The 23257-nt window shown below is 45.1% G+C and overlaps 6 protein-coding genes across 16 annotated transcripts in view; 4 read left to right on the top strand and 2 right to left on the bottom strand.

Moving 5' to 3' along the window:
• LOC6553651 (heterogeneous nuclear ribonucleoprotein R) overlaps positions 1 to 5836 on the bottom strand; it is a 53009-nt gene extending 47173 nt beyond the window's left edge. For 3 of the 4 annotated variants that reach the window (XM_026975899.1, XM_026975901.1, XM_015154868.2), the window contains exon 1: positions 5325 to 5352. In XM_026975899.1, the coding sequence (XP_026831700.1) occupies positions 5325 to 5337 (13 nt within the window). In that variant the 5' untranslated portion in view covers positions 5338 to 5352. Of the gene's footprint in view, positions 1 to 5324 lie in introns of all 4 variants that reach the window. The other variant, XM_015154867.2, reaches the window with a different exon arrangement.
• On the top strand, positions 298 to 5311 carry LOC6553437. The gene is made up of 7 exons (XM_001979351.3): positions 298 to 1414; positions 1474 to 1769; positions 1826 to 2006; positions 2080 to 2197; positions 2723 to 3252; positions 3528 to 3645; positions 3705 to 5311. The coding sequence occupies exons 1-7, from the start codon at positions 501 to 503 to the stop codon at positions 3969 to 3971; spliced, it is 2424 nt and encodes an 807-aa protein (XP_001979387.1). The 5' UTR covers positions 298 to 500; the 3' UTR covers positions 3972 to 5311.
• Positions 5837 to 5910: 74 nt separating the features above from the next.
• On the bottom strand, positions 5911 to 22840 carry LOC6553439 (putative thiamine transporter SLC35F3). 8 transcript variants are annotated; one of them, XM_026975897.1, is made up of 11 exons: positions 22611 to 22827; positions 15191 to 15710; positions 14723 to 15131; positions 14480 to 14658; positions 13102 to 13230; positions 12828 to 13017; positions 12657 to 12746; positions 12175 to 12304; positions 11775 to 11844; positions 10157 to 10186; positions 5911 to 7578 (listed from the first exon to the last, which is right to left on the bottom strand). In XM_026975897.1, the coding sequence occupies exons 2-11, from the start codon at positions 15662 to 15664 to the stop codon at positions 7057 to 7059; spliced, it is 2223 nt and encodes a 740-aa protein (XP_026831698.1). In that variant the 5' UTR covers positions 15665 to 15710; positions 22611 to 22827; the 3' UTR covers positions 5911 to 7056. The 8 variants fall into 8 exon arrangements, 7 of the variants coding, with proteins under 7 accessions (XP_026831698.1, XP_015010342.1, XP_015010346.1 ...); XR_001448317.2 differs by lacking the exons at positions 5911 to 7578; positions 11775 to 11844 and adding exons at positions 8530 to 8569; positions 8788 to 9038 and having other exon boundaries at positions 22611 to 22840; XM_015154856.2 differs by lacking the exon at positions 10157 to 10186 and having other exon boundaries at positions 22611 to 22840.
• LOC6553440 (proteasome subunit alpha type-7-1A) lies at positions 13427 to 14316 on the top strand. The gene has a single exon (XM_001979354.3). It carries the CDS (start codon positions 13517 to 13519, stop codon positions 14270 to 14272), a length of 756 nt encoding a protein of 251 aa, XP_001979390.1. The 5' UTR covers positions 13427 to 13516; the 3' UTR covers positions 14273 to 14316.
• LOC6553441 (phenoloxidase-activating factor 3) lies at positions 17040 to 18302 on the top strand. The gene is made up of 3 exons (XM_001979355.3): positions 17040 to 17250; positions 17322 to 17438; positions 17571 to 18302. Exons 1-3 carry the CDS (start codon positions 17199 to 17201, stop codon positions 18254 to 18256), a joined length of 855 nt encoding a protein of 284 aa, XP_001979391.1. The 5' UTR covers positions 17040 to 17198; the 3' UTR covers positions 18257 to 18302.
• LOC6553442 (serine protease grass) lies at positions 18873 to 20290 on the top strand. Its single transcript, XM_001979356.3, has 3 exons — positions 18873 to 18975; positions 19129 to 19417; positions 19473 to 20290. The coding sequence occupies exons 2-3, from the start codon at positions 19240 to 19242 to the stop codon at positions 20171 to 20173; spliced, it is 879 nt and encodes a 292-aa protein (XP_001979392.1). The 5' UTR covers positions 18873 to 18975; positions 19129 to 19239; the 3' UTR covers positions 20174 to 20290.
• Positions 22841 to 23257: the final 417 nt, after the last annotated feature.

Raw genomic sequence — 23257 nt, 5'->3', positions numbered from 1 at the left:
CTGGTAATTATTTCTTAATGACGTTAACAAAAAATTTGTATCATATATTACTTAATTTGAGAATAACATTGTAATATAACTAAAATTATAATGCAATGCGTAAAAACAGGGAAACCATTAGGCAAGCCCGGTTATAGGGGATTTTCGGAAGGACAATATATTATTACTATTTTATAAGATTGAATGTAAATACATATATTGAAGCAATTACTTTTAGAAATCAAATCATCTATCAGTTGATAGCAAACATCAAACCTTATTTATTAAAATGTTCGATATCAGTCAGCAACCAATATAAGCAATATATCGATACTATCGGGCAGGTTGGCTCATCTCTATTTGAGGGCGTAGTTCCAACAAGTGCTGAGCATCACAATTTTCTATTACTAATCCCAGCTTGGCGTTGGCCCGCCCCAGAATCTCATTTTATGTTTAGTTTCTAGGTTGATAGTGTTGTTCGTTTTATTTGCAATAACTGTGAGCGGTAGGAGTCGGGCAAAATGTTCCCCTCATCGATTTTGGGGCGCAGCTATTTGCTTTTTATGCTGGTGCTAGCCGTGGGCGTGTTCGCCCAACACGAGTGGCAGGCCCGGGATGCGTTCGACGAGATAAAGAGGCAGTTCGACAAGGTTAACGCGGATAACTGTCCCATCCAGCACCACTCGGATCTGTTCATGCCCGTGGATGCGGTGTCCCACAAGCCGGACATCAAGGAGATCAACGTGAATCCGGTGTTCCCTAACCGCACCGCCCTGCTGCATCTTCAGAATATGGCCCTTAGCAGAAGCTTCTTCTGGAGCTACATTCTCCAGTCGAGGTTTATTCGTCCCGCCATCAATGACACCTACGATCCCGGCATGATGTACTACTTCCTGTCCACCGTGGCCGACGTCTCCGCCAACCCGCACATCAACGCCTCGGCCGTGTACTTCTCGCCCAACAGCTCGTATTCCTCTTCGTATCGCGGGTTCTTCAACAAGACGTTCCCCAGATTTGGGCCAAGAACCTTCAGGCTGGACGACTTCAACGACCCTATTCATCTGCAGAAGATATCGACGTGGAATACCTTTGATGTTCAGGATCTGGGCGCCCATCATCCGGACTCCATATCCAAGGACTATACCCACGACCTGTATAAAATTAACGAGTGGTACCGCGCCTGGCTTCCAGACAACGTTGAGGGACGGCACGACACGAAGATCACCTACCAGGTAGAAATCCGTTATGCGAACAACACGAACGAGACGTATACTTTCCACGGCCCTCCTGGCTCTGAGGAAAACCCTGGTCCCATCAAATTTACAAGGCCGTACTTCGATTGTGGCAGGTCCAACAAGTGGCTGGTGGCCGCTGTGGTGCCCATTGCGGATATCTACCCCCGACACACCCAGTTCCGGCACATTGAATATCCCAAGTAAGATACCTAGAATATCGGCTGGATTTCCTGCCTCTAATCTTCTTAATCGCTTTTAGATACACTGCCGTTTCGGTTCTTGAGATGGACTTTGAGCGTATCGACATAAACCAGTGTCCCTTGGGTGAAGGCAACAAAGGACCGAATCATTTTGCGGACACGGCGCGGTGTAAAAAAGAAACCACAGAGTGCGAGCCACTGCAAGGCTGGGGCTTTAGGCGCGGGGGCTACCAGTGCCGTTGTAAGCCAGGTTTCCGGCTGCCCAACGTGGTGCGGCGACCTTATCTCGGCGAGATTGTGGAGCGCGCATCGGCAGAACAGTACTACAACGAGTACGATTGCCTAAAGATAGGGTGTATGTATAAGGTAGCAATATGTATAAGTTTGATTTGACTGTTCATGTGTTTTTAGGGATTCAAAAGCTTCCCATTCAGTGGGACAAGGCCTCTTACCACATACGCCAAAAGTATCTAGATCGGCACCCGGAATATCGCAACTACACCACCGGCTCTCGATCACTTCATGCTGAGCACTTAAATATTGATCAGGCGTTGAAGTATATTCATGGAGTCAACTATCGCACTTGCAAAAAGTAAGACAAATACTGAACTTTTCTAGCCAAGGTTACTTCAATAAACTGATCAATTATGCTATCGCCCTGACAGCTTCCATCCGCAGGATCTGATTCTACGCGGTGATGTGAGCTTCGGCGCCAAGGAGCAGTTTGAGAACGAAGCCAAGATGGCCGTGAGACTGGCCAACTTTATAAGCGCCTTTTTGCAGGTAAGCAAACGATTCAGGGCAACGGATTCTCATCGCCTTCACGCTAAATGAAGAGCAATAATTGATAACCCGACACCTATTAAGAGCCTTCGACGACGGCTCTTGAAATCTTCTCAAGTGTAAATTATAATTTTCCACGCGTAATTCAACTTCCTCGAATTTCCTGCATTGCCAGTTTCTCGGTTCTTACCGCTGCTGCTCGAACTATTTGGCATTCTGAGTTGCCAGCCGCGCGGCGTGAATTAAATATTCAGTGTCAAACCATTACCAAATGCTAAATTCATTAGTTTGAGCGCCGAGGACACGAAAAACGGGTTCGCCACAAGGCGTCGTCTTCATTAAAGACCAGCAGCAGCAGCCACGAACACATAGGGAAAATCTGGGGATGAGAGTCTCCTTCCAGCTCACTCTCTCTCTGTTCATATTTGCACAAGTTGTTAGCATTGAAAGCAGAGTTGGGGGAAACTTCCGTTTCCCAAAACCGAAAATGTTCCCCAAACTATAACTTGATTTTCCGCCTTACAGGTATCGGATCCCAACGAAGTGTACTCGGGCAAGCGTGTGGCCGACAAGCCGCTGACCGAGGATCAAATGATCGGCGAGACCCTTGCCATTGTCCTGGGCGACAGCAAGGTTTGGTCAGCCACAATGCTCTGGGAGCGCAACAAGTTCACCAATCGCACATATTTCGCACCCTATGCCTACAAAACTGAGCTCAACACGCGGAAGTTCAAGGTGGAGGACCTGGCGCGGCTCAACAAGACGCACGAACTCTACACAGAGAAGAAGTACTTCAAGTTCCTGAAGCAACGCTGGAACACCAACTTCGACGACCTGGAGACCTTCTACATGAAGATCAAGATCCGCCATAACGAAACAGGTGAATACCAGCAGAAGTACGAGCACTACCCCAATTCGTACAGAGCTGCCAACATCAAGCACGGCTACTGGACTCAACCGCAATTCGACTGCGACGGATATGTGAAGAAGTGGCTAGTGACCTATGCGGTGCCCTTCTTCGGCTGGGACAGCCTGAAAGTCAAGCTGGAATTCAAGTAAGTTGAGGGGATAATGTGGTATAGGGGTTGGGTTGAGATCGAGCGACTTGTTGGGCCGGTCCGTTGCGTGCCGCCGTCGCGGGCCGCTCAAACCCCTTTTTAGGAAGCAGTCCCACTTTCAATTCCTATCCCACTTTCATTCACATGCAAATGCGCTTGGTTTGATTGTCTAATTTTGGAGTGTTGACAAGACCTAACTTTTGACTTGCGACTTCTGGCATTGTGATGCAAATAGAAGCAATTAAACTGACTAATTTGTTTGCTCTGCGCAGGGGTGTGGTGGCCGTCTCCATGGACATGATGCAGCTGGACATCAACCAGTGCCCGGACTGGTACTACGAACCGAATGCCTTTAAGAACACACATAAGTGCGACGAGCAATCCTCCTACGTAAGTACAATTTATTAAAACTTGGAAGCCCAATCTGATTTGCTTCTTATTTGTTTAAGTGCGTTCCCATTATGGGCCGTGGCTATGAAACTGGAGGCTACAAGTGCGAGTGCCTACAGGGATACGAGTATCCTTTCGAGGATCTGATCACCTACTACGATGGACAGCTGGTCGAGGCCGAGTACCAAAATATCGTGGCTGATGTCGAGACCCGCTACGATATGTTCAAGTGCCGATTGGCCGGAGCTTCGGGTCTCCAATCCGCTTTGGGACTTGTGGTCGCGCTGATCGGGCTCACGCTCACCCTGCTGTATAGATTTAGTTAAGCACCGCATGCCAAATAACTAACGCAAACCTCCGTCCAAACAAAACTCACATCAAATCTCTCCACAAAAGATATAACTACAAAGCAACACAGACACAAAATTGACACCCAAAAACAAAACGAGCTGCCAGCCCAGCTCTCCATCGTTGCTCCCTTTGAACATTGTCATCATTTATCTGCAAGGCGATTAAGTTGTAGACATAATCTATTACAATGAATCTGGTTATTTGTCATTTCTATCAAAGGCGGCAGAAGCAGCAGTAGCACAAGCAGCAGCATCGTCAGAAAAGCGCAAACAGCCGCGCCTACTGCGCTCAGATTACGGAAATGCCGTGTAGCTCGTCTTTTCCTCCTTCGGAGATCCTCTCTAATGTCCGTGAAGTCGCACAGCTGTGTGTGCGTATGTGCGGCGATCGCAAACCTGTTAACATCCGAACCCAGTTAGGCCCAGGCGTACCTACACCCATCAGGGAGGTCGTCCAGGTCCTAGCTGAGGGTTGTTTGTGCCGCACACACACCTTTTTTTCCTACCAACGGATGCCACAAAAAATCCAACGCCTGCCGTCGTGTTTTTCTTATATTAAATCGACGATGGTCTGTTGGCTGCGATTTTTTTCTGAATTAAATATGTATGCCGATGCTGCTGCCGCTGTGGCGTTTTTTCCGCTTTTTGTTTTTTGTGCCTTGATTATCATATGCGCTTGAATTTTTATTATCTGTACCCTGAGAACTTTTTCTATGCGCTGCAGGAACCAGTTTATCAGCCACTTGGTCTCCTACCAGGGCAAAAAGAAATCTCCAGCTTTTTTCATTAAAACTTTATAGCCATAGGTAGCTGGACAGGGGCAGAAAAAATCTTTTTCACACATTTTTCATAGTCATTTCAGGGCAGCAGCGGTGGGCAGTAACTGTCTCAGCATTCGGGCAACTCCTCCATTTCTATTTGGAAAAATGCCCGCGTCAGCCGAAACAAGTTCGAGTGGCTGCCTGTGTCCGCTTTTGGTTTTGTTTCTGGGAGTCTTGTCCCCTTAACATTCCGCAATATATTTGTAGATCAGTACAAAGCAAAAAGAAGCAATCAAATGTGTAAATTGTGCCTTAAACTGAAATAAGTGTTCATTGAATATTTGTAACCCAACAGACTATATCAAACATCCGTCCAATGAGTAGTCTACTTTGTATTATGTATCTACATATCTTAGTGATAAGTGCCTTGAGACAAAATCGCAAAACTTCTACAACCTTCTTGAGTAGCCTAATGTATAGAATTTAAGTGTCTTATAATTTTAAAGAAATCCATCCATATACACAATGTTCAAATATATGATTTTGTAGCAAAAACCCGCTGACTTACCAAACTTATTCATTTTGTTTGCGAATGTCCCCGACGTTAGTTGTCGGTGCTTCCGATTTCAGTTCTTGTCAAGTGATTTTTCTTCACGCTTTACAATTTTAATGTATTACGATCGAAGAGCACAAATCAAAGATCAAAATCCGTTGCTTGAATTTTCCAGCTTTTATAAAAGTGCTAAATGATATCACAATGTGTGATTCTTTAGAGAACAAAACAAATTACAAAAGATCTTGAAAACTCCAAAACGTATTCACGTCGCCCGTCTTATCACCGAGCGGCGTAAATTCTCCTCCAATAATATTATCTTATATATATTCGCGATCACTCGATCGATTGGCTCGATTTGAATTGGGTCGCGCTATCCAACGGCTTACAATCGGCTTTCTATCCACGAAATATTAAGAAGAATTTCCAATTTGGACTTTGATTTATTTTTTTAATCCTTTAGAATTTTAACAAATTTTTGGATTTATTCAGAATGGTTGATGTTTTAATACTGAGAAAGTGTTCATTCCTGACAGTTCCCTTGACAACTGAATAATGGCCCATGGCTTGCTGGTTTTGTCCCATTAAAATACATAGTAAATTCCACAATTGGTAGGGTTTTATTCAACTATTTATTCGTGTTCGGTTTTCGTGTGTTCTAAATACATCCCAGCTATACCATTGCCTTTTATTTGGGTAGGGTCGGTAAAAGTATGTGGTGTATGCGGGTGGTTATCAAACATTTTTAAAAACTATCACAAATCAATTATTGGATGTGGCTACACAACTTAATTCATATAACATGCAACAGCTCTAATCTGAGCGTTCCAATATGGGTACTCCCAGATCCAGATTGGTTCAAAGAAGAGACGGTTGCGTTAATACAACAGTATCCTCGTTGATTCAATTCAACTCTATAACACTTCGAATTACGAATTACGAACAACACATAAACATTTAAAAATACTAATACTTCGATTCGTTTTGACTCGGCTCACATTCAGTTCGCATTCAAATAAAATCCTTTAAAAAAAGTTAATCCCTATATAATTGTTAAGTTTAAATGAAAAACCATTCGGATCTATTCGCTAGATGAGCTTACAGTTTAATGGGTTCCTTAGCCGGGTGAAATTTGAATATTCTCGGTGACTTCTATCAACTATTTGCATTTAATATCTTGGATTTTCTTGTTCATTTTTTCGTTATCTTTCCCTTCTGAAGGTGCGCCTTTCAGTGAATCCACTTTAAAATATTTGACTATTAATTGCCGTTATAATTAATGTATATAATTGCTAAAACAATTGGCTTCGATTCCTTATACAATTTCGTAATAATTATGAGTATTAAATTATAACCGTATATAGTTAACTTTCGGGGCACTTTTGAGCTCGATCGCGGGCTCCTTCTTGGGTTTCTGTATCTTGAGACTGAGATTCAAGGCGAGGCAGGGTGCGTGGTCATGGGTTCCTTTCATTGGAGGTGGGGAGACTAACTCCGTGCTGGTGTGTATCTGCATCTGTATGTGTATCTGCAAATGTATCTGTGTTTCTGTAACTGTAGCCTTTAAATGTGTTATATTTGAGCAAAATTGTAACTGCATGCGATCCGATTGAACTTTTACATCAACAACAACGACAATAATTATGATATAATGACAAACAAACTATAACCCATCTGTCTCGCTAATAAATCTGATTGTATCCTCTTGCTTATATGGTTTTGATATGCCTGAGCAAGTCGTGCTCCCTCAATCCGCTGGAGCGTAGTAGACCACGGTGGACTTCCTCCGAAATCCGAGATTAAAGAACGACGTCTCCGACTTCTTGCGCTCGTGCTCCTGCTCGTTTCCGAAGTAGGAGAAGAGCCGTCCGGTGGCTCCTGTAGTGGTTCGGTGGTGCTCCGCCCGCCCGCCACCACCGTGGACACTGTGGCTGCTGCTCTGGCGGTGGATCTTGGTCAGCGAGGTGTGCGAGTGCTGGCGCTGCAGGTGCTGCTGGTGGAGCGAGTGCTGCCGGTGGTGGTACTGCTGCTGGAGGTGCTGCTGGTGGGTCTGCTGATGCTGCTGCTGTTGGTGGTGCAAAAGTTGCTGGTGATGCTGTGCGTTGGCGCCGCCATGGCCATGTAGAAACCCAGAGGTGGTCGGCGACAGATCAGTCATCTCACACGGCCAGAGGGTGAACGAAGATGGGACCTTATGTATCCCGTCCGATAGTCGATAATGGTGGGATGCTGACCTGTTGAAGTACCGCTCCGAGGGCCGCGACCCCATCTATAGTTTGGGTTTTGGGAGACATGTTTTTTTTTTTTTTTTTTTGTGGAAGACAAAGTGTCAACTGTTAGTATCGGCCGGGCTAGCTATCGGGTTAGGGTATCTTCTGATTGGCATTAGTTACTTAGTTACTTTCTAGGCATTTCTTAGGTGTTTAGCTCTAAGGCGCTACGTACACTCACATTTACATAGAGTAAGCGCTTGCATGACTATATCATTTTGGACTGGGCACTGCAGGTCGAGCGGACTCCTTGGTATTTGGGTTCCGTGTGGAATCTCGTGTCTCCAGTGCCCGGATACAATAGCCTAAGCGCTAAGACTTTTACTGATTTTTTACTGATGTTCTGGTTTTTTTTTATATACAAATACATCGTGTGTGTTGTGTGAGGTTGTTGGTGTATGTGGAGTGTGTGTAGGTGTCGGTGTTTGGGGCTTAAGCGGGATTAAGTTACGGGTGCCGAAATAGTTACATTAAGCGGTGCTCTCCAAAGTTCATAATAGCTTGAATAGCAAAGATACTTCTCAACAACATAGGCAAGCTGTAACGTTACAAAGCAAACGAAACTTAAAACAGATTGAAAGACTTTCCAACATTTTTCGATTTTGGGATAGTGATTGATCTAGTGAGCTGTACATGGGGGATTCGGGGTGCAGCTAGTGATTCAAGAGTTGATCGAAAATAATCGTATGATGCTCTCACCGTTCGTTCGTTTGAGTTTCTCAGTCGGAAACTTGAATGTTACTTAACGTAGTTTGGTACAAAAGTGTTCTTAACAGTCGCATAACAGTTGTAAAAACTTTTTGGGTTTTCTGGGGAATTGCGTGGGCGTGGCAGTGGCGCAGGGGCCTAAGCGAAAACAGTCGGAAGCCACACGCTGGTTTGGTTTTTTTGGTATCATTCATGCGATTGGCTCAAACAACATATGAGTCGGTTTTGACCGCGTAATACTTTCGTTTATGTTTGTAATGGGTAGCATATATATGCTGCGATCTGTGAGTCGAAAATCCAAAAAGAGTCCAGACGGAAGGGTAGAAAGATAGGGGAGAGAAGAAGAGAACGCTTAACTTAAGGGGATGTCAAATAAGAACGTCAGAAAAAGTAAAAAAGGAAATCAAGACGATGCCTGTCATGTTACTATTTCTACGAGGGGCAACTGTACCTTGGTAGTAGTACTTATCGCTAGCAAATCAATCAGGTTTTGTACTTACCCCGATCTGGCAAGTGGTGCATTCGATTTTTAGAGTTTTTCTTTGCTTTTAAGTTTCTTTTCTTGAAAATCTTTTTACAAAATATATGTTGTCTTGTTTTGTTTTTTTTTGGTTTTTTGGTTTTCTGTACAATTCAGTGACTTGTCCAAAACTCTTAGCTTATATGGTGCGTGCGCGTGATGTGCCGCTGCGCATATCTGGTGGACGGTCCCGTGACTATAGCATCTCGTTTACAAAGCGCTGGCCTACCGCTACATGGTTTCAATGTGTGGTCAGGTTCAATAGTTTTTTGCGGTGTAGTTTGTTGTATTTTTGCAACGTATGTCATTCAATTTGGCCAGGTCCCGTCCAGTTGTGTGTATGTGTTTTGGTGTAGGTGTGTGAAGAAAGAGAGAGAGAACAGTTCGAGAAGAGGAGATAGTCCAGAGAAACACATAGAGAGAGAGAGAGAGAGAGAAAGAGAGATAGGCAGGTTGTGGCAGAGGTGAAGAAGAAAAACAAGAAGAAAAGAAGCAATAGTACAGATTAGCGGTGTTACTATATACAAATCAGGAGAGTCTACTGCTAGAGAGCTGCTAGTTCTCTGATCAACGAGTGTAAACGATACAGCGGCTAAGCATTGGGAGGATGTTCTCGAAAGGGGCATGAGTCCTTGGCCGCTGGATCGTTGACAACCAGCAATCGATTTCATAAGGCCTCCAAAAATAATATCATACAAGAAACGGTTCAACGGAAGATCATGATCATTGCATCTACTCCGGTGTTTCCGAAAGTGAGTGGGTGGGCTTGTGGTTCTTGGGTGATTGGGTGAGTCTGTCATTCGGCATCCCATCGATGCACTTTATGTGAGGTGACTTTGGCTGGCGGTGGGCAATGCAGACTCTCGGATCGACTTACCTTAGCACTGGGCCAAAAGAAGAGTTAACTGAAATCTGGCAGACCGGGACTACTCGGTCAAACTTTACTTATTAACCAAAGGCTATCATACTATTACTCAGATTAGCTTACGAAAGGAATGTGGAAATCAAAACTTAGATGCGAGATGTAAGGTTAGGAGAATCACTTGCAATCCTTATCAAACCAAATGAAACCAAATCAAACCCGAATTATCAAAAGTCTAGGCAAGAGTTGACTAAGGATTATAACGAAATCGAATGAAAAACATACTTCGCTTACAGTTGGATTTTTATAAATATATTAGTAAGTTTGTTGATTGCTTGTCTCGGTATGGGCTGGGTATTTAGAGTAAGGTATTCCTATATGGTACAATAACGAAAAACCCTTCTTTCACATTTCGGGCACCGTGTTGTTTAGCTTAGGTTGTAAAAAACATACTCAATTCTCATCTCAGCCTAATCTCGAAACTCACCTCGCATTGTGACCCAGCATTATGATGCTTCTGCAAAAAGACAATTGAGAAATGTCGACACGTTTTTTATATTTATAAGAAGTAGGTAGAGTATTAGCATAGAGTAGAGCTTGAAGAATTTAAAGTTAGACAGACAGATCGCACAGAAATAAAGGAGCAACTCAAGAGCAGATCAGTTTGGAAAACGAAAAACCGTCAATTCGAAACGAAAACGAAGAGAAAACGAAGTTCGGTTCAAACATGCCAATCAGTAACAATTTGAATGCATTTTAATGTATATCATTATTTAGGTTTTAATCGTTTTTAGGGTCAGGGCTTGGTTTTTATTTGGTCTCTCTGTGGACGGTAGCATCCTGACGGGTTGGAGTGAAAATGATAATGTAAAACCGACATTACTTGGGCGCTGGGGGCTTAGATATCCAGCTATGTTAATTTCGGTCATGCTGTAATTTAACATCTATGGTAACTTGCGCTCTCCTTCTAAGTGCAGACAGTTTAATTGACAAAATGACAAAATGAACCAAAATGAACCAAAAATCCAGTTTATTTACACCAAACGGGTAATTGCCAAGTACAGATTGAACCCAATTACAAGAAGCTGCAATTCAGTAGAGGTCACACAACAAACAGCCAAACATATCATCAACAGCAATATCATAGTCACCAGCATCCATATTCTTGGAGTTCGGCGTGGATCTTGAAATGGAAACTTTCGCAACACCAGCGAAACTCAAACTACATACATGTACGTTAAGGTGTGTGTGTGTTTCAGGAGGTGTAGGAGGGTTTGTGTCGTTCAAGTGTGGGAACTACTACAGTAATAGAACCTCGGCACCAGCAACCAACATCCAGATACAAGGATATATCATACACAAGTGGGCAAAACAAAACATTGGCATTGAGATCGGTCGGGATATACCATGGCATCATGGATGGTACATATGAGTATATTATAGGGTTTTGAGTTTGGGGTTGCTGATATGCCGAAACGAAACGAAATCATCAAAAATATCAACAACAATATGAATAAGTACATTTATGGTAACGGCAGCGCCAAAAAACGTTAAGAACAACAACGAGATGGGATTGTCAACCAATTGCACAACAGCCGAGGTAGTTGGTGTCTTAGGAACGTCTTTATTAAATTGTAACGATATATAGATATATGTCGTAAATGTGTGTGGGGGTATAGATCGGTATATATGGGTATTTTGGTGAACATAAAGGCAAGTATATATAGTTACAGTTCGATACACATGTCTATATATGTATTTCTTTCAACAAGGGTGAGCGCAAAGTTGGAAGCCAAAGTGTTGTAGTTTTTGCTTGTGAAATATATGGGTGTTTAGTATATATACCTATAGATAGCATAGAAGTTTTTGTTGTTGTATTCAGTAAAAAATCTGCCAAGTTTCTGTTACTTATGATTAGCAATATCAGGTCAAAGTTCAGTTGGAAGGTTAGATATCCGTAAACACAAATCTTTGGTTGCCTACGGTTCTAATTAATATCTAATGTCTGGTATCAGGGGATTGGTTTTGTTTTCTATTTTAGTTTTGGGTTCTGGGTTTTGGGCTTTGGCTTTGGGTGTTTGGCTTAGCTTGTGTTTTTGGCCTACCGAATGAGCATAGCGAATTTCGGCTAATTCACAACAACATTGGTAGCGGAGTATGGCACGAACGCTCTTTCTGCAAGATGTTTGTTTATATAAAATTAAATATATTTAGTTTATGTGAGTATACAGGAAATTAGCAGCGTTTTATCGAAATCAAACATGAGTAGAAAGTAAAATTATTTCGATGATTTATTTTAATGTTTGCTTTAGTCATTAATGCCACTGAGTAGCAACAACAAAACAATATACCAAATAATATAGAACCGGAATAAACTGAAACCGTAAAATATTCGAAACAAACAAACACGCACGAGTCTTTTACTCTGACAAAGAAAATTAGCATATTAATTGCATAACATTATTCCTAGCAATATGAATAAATACGAAATATATTCCCACTTACCGCAACAATCGCGTTATATAGTCTGGCCAGTTGGCGGGAAACATGACGAGGAAAAATCCGATGCCAATCAGGATAACTCCGGCCAGTTTCATGCCAGCAAAGTTCGCACTGTACAGTATGACATCGAGGGCTAAGGGATCGAATGAGATCAATTAAAAGGATATTCAAAAATGTATTTTCCAATCAGGTCCCAAAAACTTTAGTCCCAATTTGAGCTTGGTTCTAAAAGGTACCACTTTGACCACAGTGACCACTTTCCCAAGAAAGTTCGCCCATTGCTTTGTAAAAGTTTATGTCGCAATGTGCCCACTACAAAGATCAAATGTTGTTACGTGCCCCACGTGAGTGCCCCGTTTTAATATTACAATTTAAAACAGCTCATAGTCACGGAATCCTTCAAGCGAATAGAGGCTAAGCCTAGACCCCGGCCAACCCACGACAACTCCTGGAAATCATGCTGAGGAGCTCGCCCATGTACATACCGCCAGAAACGGGCACAGCCGTAATCAGACCCAATGTCACAAACATGTTGTACGTAACGGCGGCACTGAACTGCATCAGAACGTGGAAAACTGCAATCAAAATTAATTACGGCGATAAAAGTTTACGGCACAACAAATGCAGAAGGAGCGGGACTGGGAAAGGAGTCCTACCGAGGAGCAGAAGGCTCGCCGCGAACAGCAGGTTCCAGGGTATGCTCTCCGAGGTGAGGCTTTCCGTGCCAGTCAGGTAGAGTCCCAGCACCACGGGCCACAGCAGCAGGGCGTTGAGGAAGCCGAGGGCGGTGAATATGAAGGCGATTTGGCTCACCGGCGGATCGCCCATCACCTTGCGGAACATAACCTGCGAAGCGACACGGCAACATGAGCACGACATGGCCGCATACGGAGCGGGAAAGCAGGCGAGGGCGAGTGCCGGATTACTCACCCTAAACACGGCATAGCCAGCTCCGGCCAATGTGGCCAGGACCACGCCGCTCAGGGTTCGGCTTTCCGTGATCCCATCCATGTAGGCTAGCAACGCTATGCCTGTGTCGCAGAGTATAATGGCCACGATCTGCAACATAAGGGAGCGATTATGCTAGGATTTGTATGATATTTTAGAACTAAATTAGGAAATGTGCTTTAGATACTTAGAATTGTAAAAACTTTTGTTTGCCCCCTATGCATAATCATTGCACTGTGCTGTAGAGTAGAGTAGCAATACATTTTTTAGGCTTAAATACATTTTTTAGGCTCGAATCAACGTCAAACATCAGATATATGAAAACCTAATTTTTCAACCAAGAATATTCAATATTCAAGCGAGAGTATATTGTTCTGCCCACTAACTAATCCCAAGGATGTCCTCACGCTACGATCGAGCTGTTACCATATTCTCGCCGGATGGCCACTTGTTGCAGGTGGAGTACGCCCAGGAAGCTGTTCGCAAGGGCTCCACAGCGGTTGGGGTTCGTGGAGCCAATTGCGTGGTGCTAGGCGTGGAGAAGAGCTCGTTGTCCAAGATGCAGGAGGACCGCACGGTGCGCAAGATCACCATGCTCGACAACCACGTGGCGTTGGCATTTGCCGGTCTTACGGCCGATGCACGGATCCTAATAAATCGAGGGCAGGTCGAGTGCCAGAGCCATCGCCTGAACTTTGAAAAGGCGGTGACCCTCGAGTACATCACCAGATACATTGCCCAGCTCAAGCAGAAGTACACGCAGAGCAATGGACGTCGTCCTTTCGGCATATCCTGTCTCATTGGAGGCATGGACGCCAATGGCTCTGCACGTCTATTCCACACCGAACCATCCGGGATATTCTACGAGTACAAAGCGAGCGCCACTGGACGTTCGGCAAACACTGTGAGGGAATTCTTTGAAAAGGCCTATCGCGAAGATGAAGTGGCCACCAAGTGTGGAGTCATTAAGCTGGCCATGCGTGCCCTTCTCGAAGTCACCCAGTTGGGCCAGAGCCGCCTGGAGGTAGCCGTTTTGGAGAAGGGCAAGCCGATGAAAATGCTGGACGGCAGTGTAATTGCCGAAATACTTAAGATCCTGCAGAGCGAAAAGGAGCAGGAGCTCCAAAGGAAGACACATAAAATGAACAAATGAAATACGGTTATCTAAACCAACAGATCGTTTACCTTGCTTTTTTCTTTTCAAGGCTTTTTGGTTCAAATTAAAAATTCTAATTAAAATTCAAAGGGGGTAATACTAGTACTCAAATACAGAGATTTTTATAATGCCTTAAAAATGATTGTTACTGGCTTATCAAATCATAATTTGTGGATCCTACCGTTGCAGACAGAAATTACTCACTCTGACGCCCACGAACTGCTCGTGGAGGATCACCCAGGATAACAGGTACACGCATGCCACATTGGTGGCGAACAGGGCCAGGGCATCCGTGGCGTAGAGGACGTGCAGGGAGAGGGTGTACAGGTAGGTGGTGACCAGCCATAGAATGCAGAAGCAGAGGCAGCGATTGAGGAAGCGACCTGTGGATCAAAAGCCAGTCAGGAGGATGTTCCAAGTGTGTCGGGCGAACTCAATCGAACTCACCCACGGTGAAGCCGCGCTCCCGGAATCCTCGCAGCACGTCGCCAAGGATGTCGCTCAGCTTCTCGCACTTGCGCGTGGAGACCAGACCCAGCAGGTAGATGGGGAAGAAGAGCAGCGAGAAGTTAGTGAAGAACCAGGCGGCGAAGAAGGGGGCGCTGAAGTAGACCGGCTGGCGCGGTGGTATGTTGAACATCTCGGTGGCGTCCTCGACGTGGTGCAGCGACGAGTCGCTGATGGCCAGTATGTCCTCCAGCTCCGTGCTCAGGTCGGCACGGCTCGAGGACGTGTCCTGGTCGTCGTTCAGCAAGTCGTCGTACGGAGCACGGTACTTGTACATGTACTTAATGCAGTGGGTGGCCCCCACCCACGAGGCGGTCATCAGGATGGTCACGCACACTCCGAAGTACATCTGTGAAGACATGTAGTAGTAGAGTATGTATGTAGAGTAGTGTTTCGACCGATTCCCACCTTTCGGGCCAGTTCAGAGCAGCATGACTCCTTGCAGGCCTGCAGCTTCCGAAAGCGAAGCTCTGACTCCTCGCCGTGCCCATTGGCTTGGTGCTGCTCCGTCTGGGTGTCGCTGGAGTCGCCGCCTCCAAAGTGGTGTGCTGCATTGTGGCTGCCCGGAGCGCTCGTGGGGGTGTCCGCCGGGATAATGACCACTTCATTGGGGTCCTGTTGGCTCGAAGAAATCGAGTCTTGGTGGGTTATTTGCGGGTTGCTCGAGGTAAGCACGTTGCTGAACCCGCAGCTGCCCGCTGCTCCGCTGCCGTTCTGGGCAGACGATCCAAGGGCCACTGCCGAGCTGCTGCTGGCTCCCGCTCCGCCGGTGCTGTTATTGCTGTACGGTCCATTCGTCGAGGAGTCGCCGGTGACCACCACGGAAGGAGTGCGCACTCTTTTCGGATTGAAAATGGCTGGAATTTCGCCGTCGCGCGTCATGCTATCATCATTACCGAGCTCCTTTGTCGCTCATAGTGATCCGGTCCTGCAAAGTGAATAAATAATAAATACCATAGTCTAGCATAGTTTTTGTGATTCTCTAACTAAATTTCGGTCTCAATTTCACCTTCCATACCTAAATTTATACCATCACTTTTAAAGGCAGAGTCAATTTAAGGTTGAAACCTGGACTTTGATGTAAGTTCTAAAGGAAGACATAGTCCTCGGTCCGGCGCCTAATCAATGATTCAGTTCGATTTGACCAGCCATGTTCCAACCCTGCGGCAGAATCAGGCTGTTCACGTGCTGCCGGCGATTAAAGATTGAGGAACACGCAAATGGGAGGCCATTTCTCGACTCTTTACAAGTGAAAGGCGCACCCAAAGCCCACGCAGCTTGTTCAGGGTCCGAGCAATTTGCATGGGCCCCACTTTTTACCACTGCCCTCTCCTCTGGAAGTAGCGTAGGGCAAACTCAAGGCTAGGCCAGCCAAGTTTTACGAGCACCGCTGCACGACCAGCCGACCAGCCGACCAGCCGACCAACCAACCAGCCAACCAGCCAACCAACCAACCATCCAAACAGCCTTCCAGCCGGCCGTTCATTAAAGTCCAGACCCGACCAGGAGCACATTGATTGGATGGCCACAAAGGCGAGGGACGGGCTCATAACAATGCGAATTATGAACGCCCCAGCTCAAGCAGGTCAAGTTGAGTGGACAATAAACTGCCAACCGGATCTGGGCGGCAATTTGTAAGCGTTCTTAGCAGAGTGTTAAGTCCAGCGCCCACCACCACCAGGACGGATGAGTTACAATGTCCTTCGGTGTCCTTCACCTTCGCATCCCGTCGAGCAGCTTGTGCTTGCCTTCGATAATCGTATTCTAATTGAAACATTAATTATTCAACATAGTTGTGTGCAGGTTCCGAGGGTTCAAGGGCTCGAGGGTCCGAGGGGAGATTCCAAGAGTCTAATGGCTATATAATGAAGGTCCTGATAATTGCCTTTGATTTTAAGCGGTTGAAAATAATATTCCATCGATTTCCGAGCAGTCAAGCCACACCAAAATGATCTGGAATCTGCAACTCTGAATGTCATGAATTGGAACATTTTGCATATTTAAGTATTCCTTATATCGGACTATATACAGCCGATATTTACGATAAGGCGAACATAAATAAAAGAACTAAAAACTACCCTCCTTATTGAACTTAGCTTTAAGCGATTCCAATGAAATCAAATGAAAATAGAAAAGTCTTCTATATGTAATATATTAAAGAATGGCTTACTTTAATTTAATTTCATAATAGTGAACGATATTAGGGAATGGGTTATTTTAATTCAGTTCTAGAACGCTGAATTCCAATAGGCCATTACTAGTTGTACTACTGAGAATCTTTAATATAAACAACGAGAGAGCGGGAGATTATTCATTAATTATTCGCCGGGAAAGGCGAATGCGCTCGGAACGGTTTCAGATTATTCGCTGCAATTAGTTTAGTAAACTCTGAGCTCTTGAGCACATCGTCATAAAAATGCTTCTCAGCGGAAAACACTTTCTGTTCTTAACTCTGGCTTGGCTAAGCGGTAGGTAAAACTTAAACACTTGTATGTTTACCGATTATTAAACTATAGGATGTTCAACATAACATTTTCAGCATTGTCGATGGCAGAGTTCCAGTGCGGTCGTCTAGATGAAAAGTTATTGTACACCGAGAAGGAGAATGCGGAACCCTCCGAGCATCCCTGGGTGGGCATCCTGCTGGAGGATCACGGTCAGTGAACTTAGGAAGTAATTAAAATATAAAAAACTCCATTAAAACATTCTGCTCCCTAAGGCCGCGAGTTGAAAACATGACTTATGCTTTCGCTAATGCTCTTTTTGTCCACCTTCGATGACTTTCCAGGAGATCGGCACGAGAATACCAGGTGCTCCGTGGTTATTATTAACGAGCGGCATGTCCTCAGCACTGCGACGTGCGTAAAGCCCTTCAGCAACCGATCGGGAGACACCAAAGCCGTAGCCATGTTGGGCGTTTGGGACGAGACCGACGCCCCGGAGGAAGAGCTGTCGTGCAACGACAAGGGCTTCTGTGTACCTGGGCCTGAGCTGTACAAGGTGGTCGAGATCAAGGTGCATCCGCAAAGGGACAGGGACACGGGCGACAACGACTTGGCCATCCTTCGGCTGGAAAAACCAGTCGAGTGGACCAACTGGATTCAGCCAATCTGCTTGGAGGGCACTGCGGAACCGGATACGCTGACCAATCGAAACCTGCACTACACCGGCTTCAATCATGGGGGCGCGGAGAAGGGCAAGGGCTTGGTCATGACGGTATCTTCGCAAAAGTGCAAGCGACTGACCTCCTCCAGCGTCTTAGTCCCGGTGAACCAGCTGTGCGGCTATCCTGTGAAACGGACAAAGTTCTATCCGGGGGCTCCGCTGATGGACATCGATGTGCGGGATGAGAAGCCTCACAACTTCTACCTGGTGGCCATTCTGGTCCGGAACGTGGATGAAGGACAGGCTACCACTCAGGTCTACCAGAATGTCCGACGAGCCCGCTCCTGGATAATGGATAATTCGAAGTAGCACAAATACTTAATCTTGTTAATAATAAACTATTCAACATGAGGAAGTAACATGTCTGTGGGTTCAGGGAAATTACTGATGCATCGTGACGGGAGCTGCCCAGGGATCCGCATCGGAAACGGGTTTTCGATCGGTCGCAGTAATGTAATCATATAACATTAATTAGATACGTAGAAAAACAGGTAGTTGGTAGAGTTAGTTGGAAACTTTTCGATTGGTTTAGATACGTAGAAAAACAGGTAGTTGGTAGAGTAAGTAGGAAATTTTAGCAAACATCTTTGTTCACACATGAACACGGATATACATATAATATTATATGTAAATATATTGTACGTGAAACGATTGGACCGCTGCAGCACTTGTATTATCAAACATGGGTCTATATTTAAAATAATATATTAAAATATATTTAAAAATAAATAGCGCTTGAGCGATATAGATATAATTCTGGAAAAATACCACGAACTCCTGCGTGGATTCATCGCTTAAACAACGATGCAAGCGGTCGTATCGCACTTTCTTGTAGATAAGGAATGCTTGCAGTGGAAAATTCCCGCACTTACAACCCGTTTCCATGTAAATTTAATATTAGCGACCTATGTTAAGACTTAAAGAAATAAAATTCAGTTTGAAACATCAACTCCACAGATGTAGACGTTTGCTTGTTTTGCAGTCTCTTACAATCTTGTTACACGAAAAGAAATCCAGTGTTACTTGAAGTAACCAAATGTTTTGAGCATATAATAGTATTTAAAATCTTAAAATATTTTCAAATTAGGTTTCGAAATACACTTAGAGTGCATGCCAAATGAATTTTAAAAAAATGTTAAATTCAAAATTGTAAAAACAATTGAACTGAATTTTCGTTCCAGTGTTCCAGCTAAGCTCTCATATCGATCATAAGCTTCTGGATAGATCGCCTATGCAACGTGCATTGTCTGTTTTCCAGTTCCCAGTCAGTTGACTTAGAGCAGTGTTTCAGAATGCTTGCTAGAATCGCATTTTTATTATGGCTCATCGGCCTTTTTGGCCCGGAAGTTCAGTCGGCCAAGGAGGATGAAATCGAGTGCGGAGCCTTCGACGAAAATCATATGCTCAATCAAGGCACCTTCGCCGTTCCCACGGAACACCAGTGGGTGGCTCGGATAGTGTATGGCAAGGGTAAGAAACTGAGCTCCTCAGGGAGAAGGCATTACATCTCCGTTCGATACTTCAGGGTTTGAGGGCAAGATTCGGGACAATGGATGTCTGGGCGTGCTTGTATCGAAGCGCACTGTGTTGGCTCCTGCCCACTGTTTTGTCCAGTACAACGGCGAGGCGGAGGCGTTCTCCGTCCACCTGGGTGTGCACAACAAGAGTGCTCCCGTCGGAGTGCGGGTCTGCGAAAAAGATGGCTATTGCGTGCGTCCGTCGCAGGAGATCAAGCTGGCCGAGATAGCAATCCATCCGGACTACGACCCGCGTACCTTGAAAAACTGCCTGGCAGTGCTGACTCTTCAGCGAGACGCAAAGATCTACCCGAATGTAATGCCCATTTGCATGCCACCTCCAAGCCTGGTCAACGAGACCCTGGTGGCTCAGACGTTTATAGTGGCTGGTCTTCGCGTCTTTGAGGACTTCAGGCTGAAGACCTGGGTAAACACGCTCAGTCGCGGCTTCTGCCAATCCAAGGTCAAAACGCTGGTGACCAGCAGCAACACGGTGTGTGGCTACCAAAAACAACCGGTGGGGTATTACCTGGGCGCACCTCTGGTGGGGATGCAGAAGAAGGGGCACGCCACCCAGAACTACTACCTGGTGGGCATCATGATCGACTGGCGCTGGGAGAAAAACCGCATCATGTCCAGCTTCCTGGCCATTCGGAACTACATGGACTTCATCCAGCAGAACTCCAAGTCACTGATTGTACGCTCCTGAGCCCCGAATAAAGTCAAGAGAAACGCCAGCTGCCAACAGGTCTTGCTGGGGTGTTAATTATTCAGCTCCCAGCTCGAGACTCGTGGCTCGCAGCTCGAAGCTCGTGCAACATGCAAATTGTTCCTACACTTATAGCATTTTAATGAGCAGTCACTCAGCGCAGCGCAGCGCAGCCGCCGCTAGTTGGCTAATGCGAGGAATATGGAAATTTCATCGCTTTCACCGAGAACCCCTGTAGCCTCCATAAAAGTATAAGTCTGGCAGTCGACAGGAGACAGCCGAAAATGTTGCAAATACCAGCAAAACGGAAACGGAAGCCTAGGGGGCTGAATAGGTGGTGGCTTTGTGTGGTGGGGAGCAAGGAATTGGGCTGCCTTGCTTTGGAAGAATGCCAAGACATTGCCTTAACTGGCAGAGTTCGAAGATGTCTGGGGGGAGAACGGCAGGCTTACAGGGGGATAAACTAAAAAACAAATAGTCGCAAACATTATAAAGCCAGCCAAGTCACGAAATTCTCTTATCTGTAAGAAATTAACTAAAAGAAGTTCAACTGGGGCTGATGGGCGCTAGAATCACCCACAAAAAATTCTTCAGTTTTATACAAATATTTAATCGAATGCAGCGTTCAAAATAACTCAAAGCTAGATTTTGGGTAAATTTCTAGGGAAAATGAATGAGATGCTTTTAGTGTAAAGCTATGCAAATAATTTACCATTTTGCTTTTCTTTGTTCACTGAAGGGCGTAATTTAAGTAAATGCTTTGTCTACGAGCTGGACGGACTTTCTTTATATCTAAAACTGTGCTACAAAGCCAAAAAACAAAACAACCAGGAGGATTAAAAATTTAATTGCTGGTAAGTTTTGTCATTTATCATCGCCCCTCCTCCCCGTGGCCTCGTCAAGCTAATGCAGACACATGGCTTTTATCGGTGTGCCGGAGCATTCTTTTGGGCGCCAAATTGCTCTATAAAGAGGAGCTGAGGAAAAAGGCGCCCGCTGTTTATTTTTGCCAGGAATAAAAATCACAATAAAATTTAAATTGCCAGACATGAGCGCCTCAAGATGAAGATGGGCAGGAAAACGTGACCAAATGACCGACAACAGGCGGGGATAAACAGCGCATTCCTGCCGCAGTTCGAGGAGAAATGCGATTCAAAACAAAACAAACAGCTGAACCGGAGAGAAAGTGCGCCGGAGAGAGGAGAAAGCAGCTCAGTCGCGAGAGAGTCGCACTGAGAGGTGCGACAGCTTTGCGTGGGTGGTGTGTAGGCCAAAAGTAAACGAGCTTACAACAAAAACGGCGCAAAACAGCCAACAGTAAGCGTACAAACACACACCTCGGTCGAGGACACCACGCGGCGTATACGCAATGTGACACTTTTAGTGGTTATGGTCAAGCACAGCACTTGAGCGAGGGCAATGCGAGAAAGAAAACGAAAGTGACGCCAAAAACACTGCCAGTCAGACACCTGCTCGGCGGCCAGGCAGCCACAAGGCCCGTCACCTGGGACACACGGAAACAAATTGGTAAATCCAAGTTCTGTGGGGTCTCTAAGGGTACTACGTAAAATATATGCAGTTCAAAGGCCTTTTACCGTGTAAAATATTACATTTTGCAGAAGTGCAAATAGCCTACTTAGGGGCAAAACTTCTATAAATCTAATGTACCACAATATGGCATCTATCCTGGATTTTATTGCTCTCCAATATTAATATTTATTTTGGTGCCATGGCTGAAACACAAACACCCGACAAGATGACTTTTTTTCGCTGGCTTGATCTGTTGCGATGTTCGTATGTGCCTGTGGCTTGGGATTTGGGTTAGTGACTAGACCTTGAGGTTGGCGCACACCTTGACAGTAGTCGAAAATGTAGCCCAACCACCCAATCCGCCCACTGCTCAGAAAAGGTTGTGACAACCTGGACGGTTGAATTTTTCATATTGGCACGGAAACAGGGCAAGGGAAATTGCCTGGCGAATCCGTTTATCTTGGCCAAAAGGAAGCGGAAGGCCTGAAAAGTATTTTTCCAGGCTGCACAGCTGTCGCCTTGAATGTCTCCGAGTTATGGGTGCCCAGCGAGGCGTTTAATGTTTTTATATAATTTACTTAGGCACTTAATGTCATTTTCCCACGGTACAACCACATGGTACACAAACTTTACGCAATTCGCTGGCCTTCTGGAGCTCTTTTCTCTTATATAAAGATAGCGAACGGGCCGAAAAGAACCCAACTGGACTGGCGACACTGTTCTCCGCGGTTGAGCTCAGCCCTTTACTTAATTCAATTAAATGTGCAAAAATATGCTCGGTATAAATTTGGAGCAGCTCGCAAACGAAACGCTGTACGGATACACAAAACGAAGGAAGCACACACAGATACACACGCACACGCAGGCACACTGGTTCACATTTTCACAGGCATTGTGGCTCACTCACGAGCGAAACGAACCGCTGGCTTGGCCCAAAAAAAGCAACTGCCACTTGAACGAGCCTTTTGACTTGTTTTCCTTCGACTTAGGTGGAAACTGTGACAGCAGCGTTTCTGGCGCTAGCTGCCGCTGGCGTTTTTCCAACTCTCCTTTTCTAGAGCACCCGACGCGGACGTCCTGGAAGCCGTCGTTCTCCGTCGTTTCTGGCCAGGAATCTCAAAGTCGACTGAAGCGATTGTTGAGCTGCCTCGCCAATGGCCAAGTCCAAAGCTTTTCCTGGCTCTCCCAGCCGACAGCCCTCTCTCTCTCTGGGCTACGCTTTTTCTCTCTCTTCGGCTTGGCAAAGAAAAACACTTGTTACGAATTTTCTTTTCGCTTTTCAGGGGGTTTTTTGCTTTTTGTTTTCGCTTTGCTTTTGACGCTGCATTTCAAAATACTCAATAAATTGTTTTCCGATTTGGGCTGATAAGGATTTGCACATTTCGTGATTGCCAGGGCAAAAATAAGTTATTTGAAGTCTATAAATTCGCCGTTTAATGCCAGTTCCCTTTCGAAATCGAACAAAAAACTTAATCACGGCATTGTATGCATATTATTTTTCAAATTAAACAACTTCTTGTAGGCATGCATTTTACGTTGTCATAATATTTTGTT

This window comes from Drosophila erecta, unplaced genomic scaffold (assembly GCF_003286155.1).
Source record: "Drosophila erecta strain 14021-0224.00,06,07 unplaced genomic scaffold, DereRS2 tig00000000-arrow-pilon, whole genome shotgun sequence".
NCBI classification, from domain to species: Eukaryota; Metazoa; Arthropoda; class Insecta; order Diptera; family Drosophilidae; genus Drosophila; species Drosophila erecta.
This window is presented reverse-complemented; position numbering and strand designations above follow the sequence as displayed.

Excerpts from the sequence above, each read along its gene's own strand:
- LOC6553441 (XM_001979355.3), top strand. The coding sequence starts at position 17,199 with ATGCTTCTCAGCGGAAAACACTTTCTGTTCTTAACTCTGGCTTGGCTA. Across the intron at positions 17,251-17,321 it reads AACTCTGGCTTGGCTAAGCG|CATTGTCGATGGCAGAGTTC; the intron begins GTAGGTAAAACT and ends TAACATTTTCAG. Across the intron at positions 17,439-17,570 it reads CATCCTGCTGGAGGATCACG|GAGATCGGCACGAGAATACC; the intron begins GTCAGTGAACTT and ends ATGACTTTCCAG.
- LOC6553442 (XM_001979356.3), top strand. The coding sequence starts at position 19,240 with ATGCTTGCTAGAATCGCATTTTTATTATGGCTCATCGGCCTTTTTGGC. Across the intron at positions 19,418-19,472 it reads TCGGATAGTGTATGGCAAGG|GGTTTGAGGGCAAGATTCGG; the intron begins GTAAGAAACTGA and ends TCGATACTTCAG.
- LOC6553440 (XM_001979354.3), top strand. The coding sequence starts at position 13,517 with ATGTCCTCACGCTACGATCGAGCTGTTACCATATTCTCGCCGGATGGC.
- LOC6553439 (XM_026975897.1), bottom strand. The coding sequence starts at position 15,664 with ATGACGCGCGACGGCGAAATTCCAGCCATTTTCAATCCGAAAAGAGTG. Across the intron at positions 13,231-14,479 it reads AGCAGTTCGTGGGCGTCAGA|ATCGTGGCCATTATACTCTG; the intron begins GTGAGTAATTTC and ends CTTATGTTGCAG. Across the intron at positions 10,187-11,774 it reads AAATTCGCTATGCTCATTCG|AAGCATCATAATGCTGGGTC; the intron begins GTAGGCCAAAAA and ends GTCTTTTTGCAG.
- LOC6553437 (XM_001979351.3), top strand. The coding sequence starts at position 501 with ATGTTCCCCTCATCGATTTTGGGGCGCAGCTATTTGCTTTTTATGCTG. Across the intron at positions 1,415-1,473 it reads CGGCACATTGAATATCCCAA|ATACACTGCCGTTTCGGTTC; the intron begins GTAAGATACCTA and ends AATCGCTTTTAG. Across the intron at positions 3,646-3,704 it reads GCGACGAGCAATCCTCCTAC|TGCGTTCCCATTATGGGCCG; the intron begins GTAAGTACAATT and ends TATTTGTTTAAG.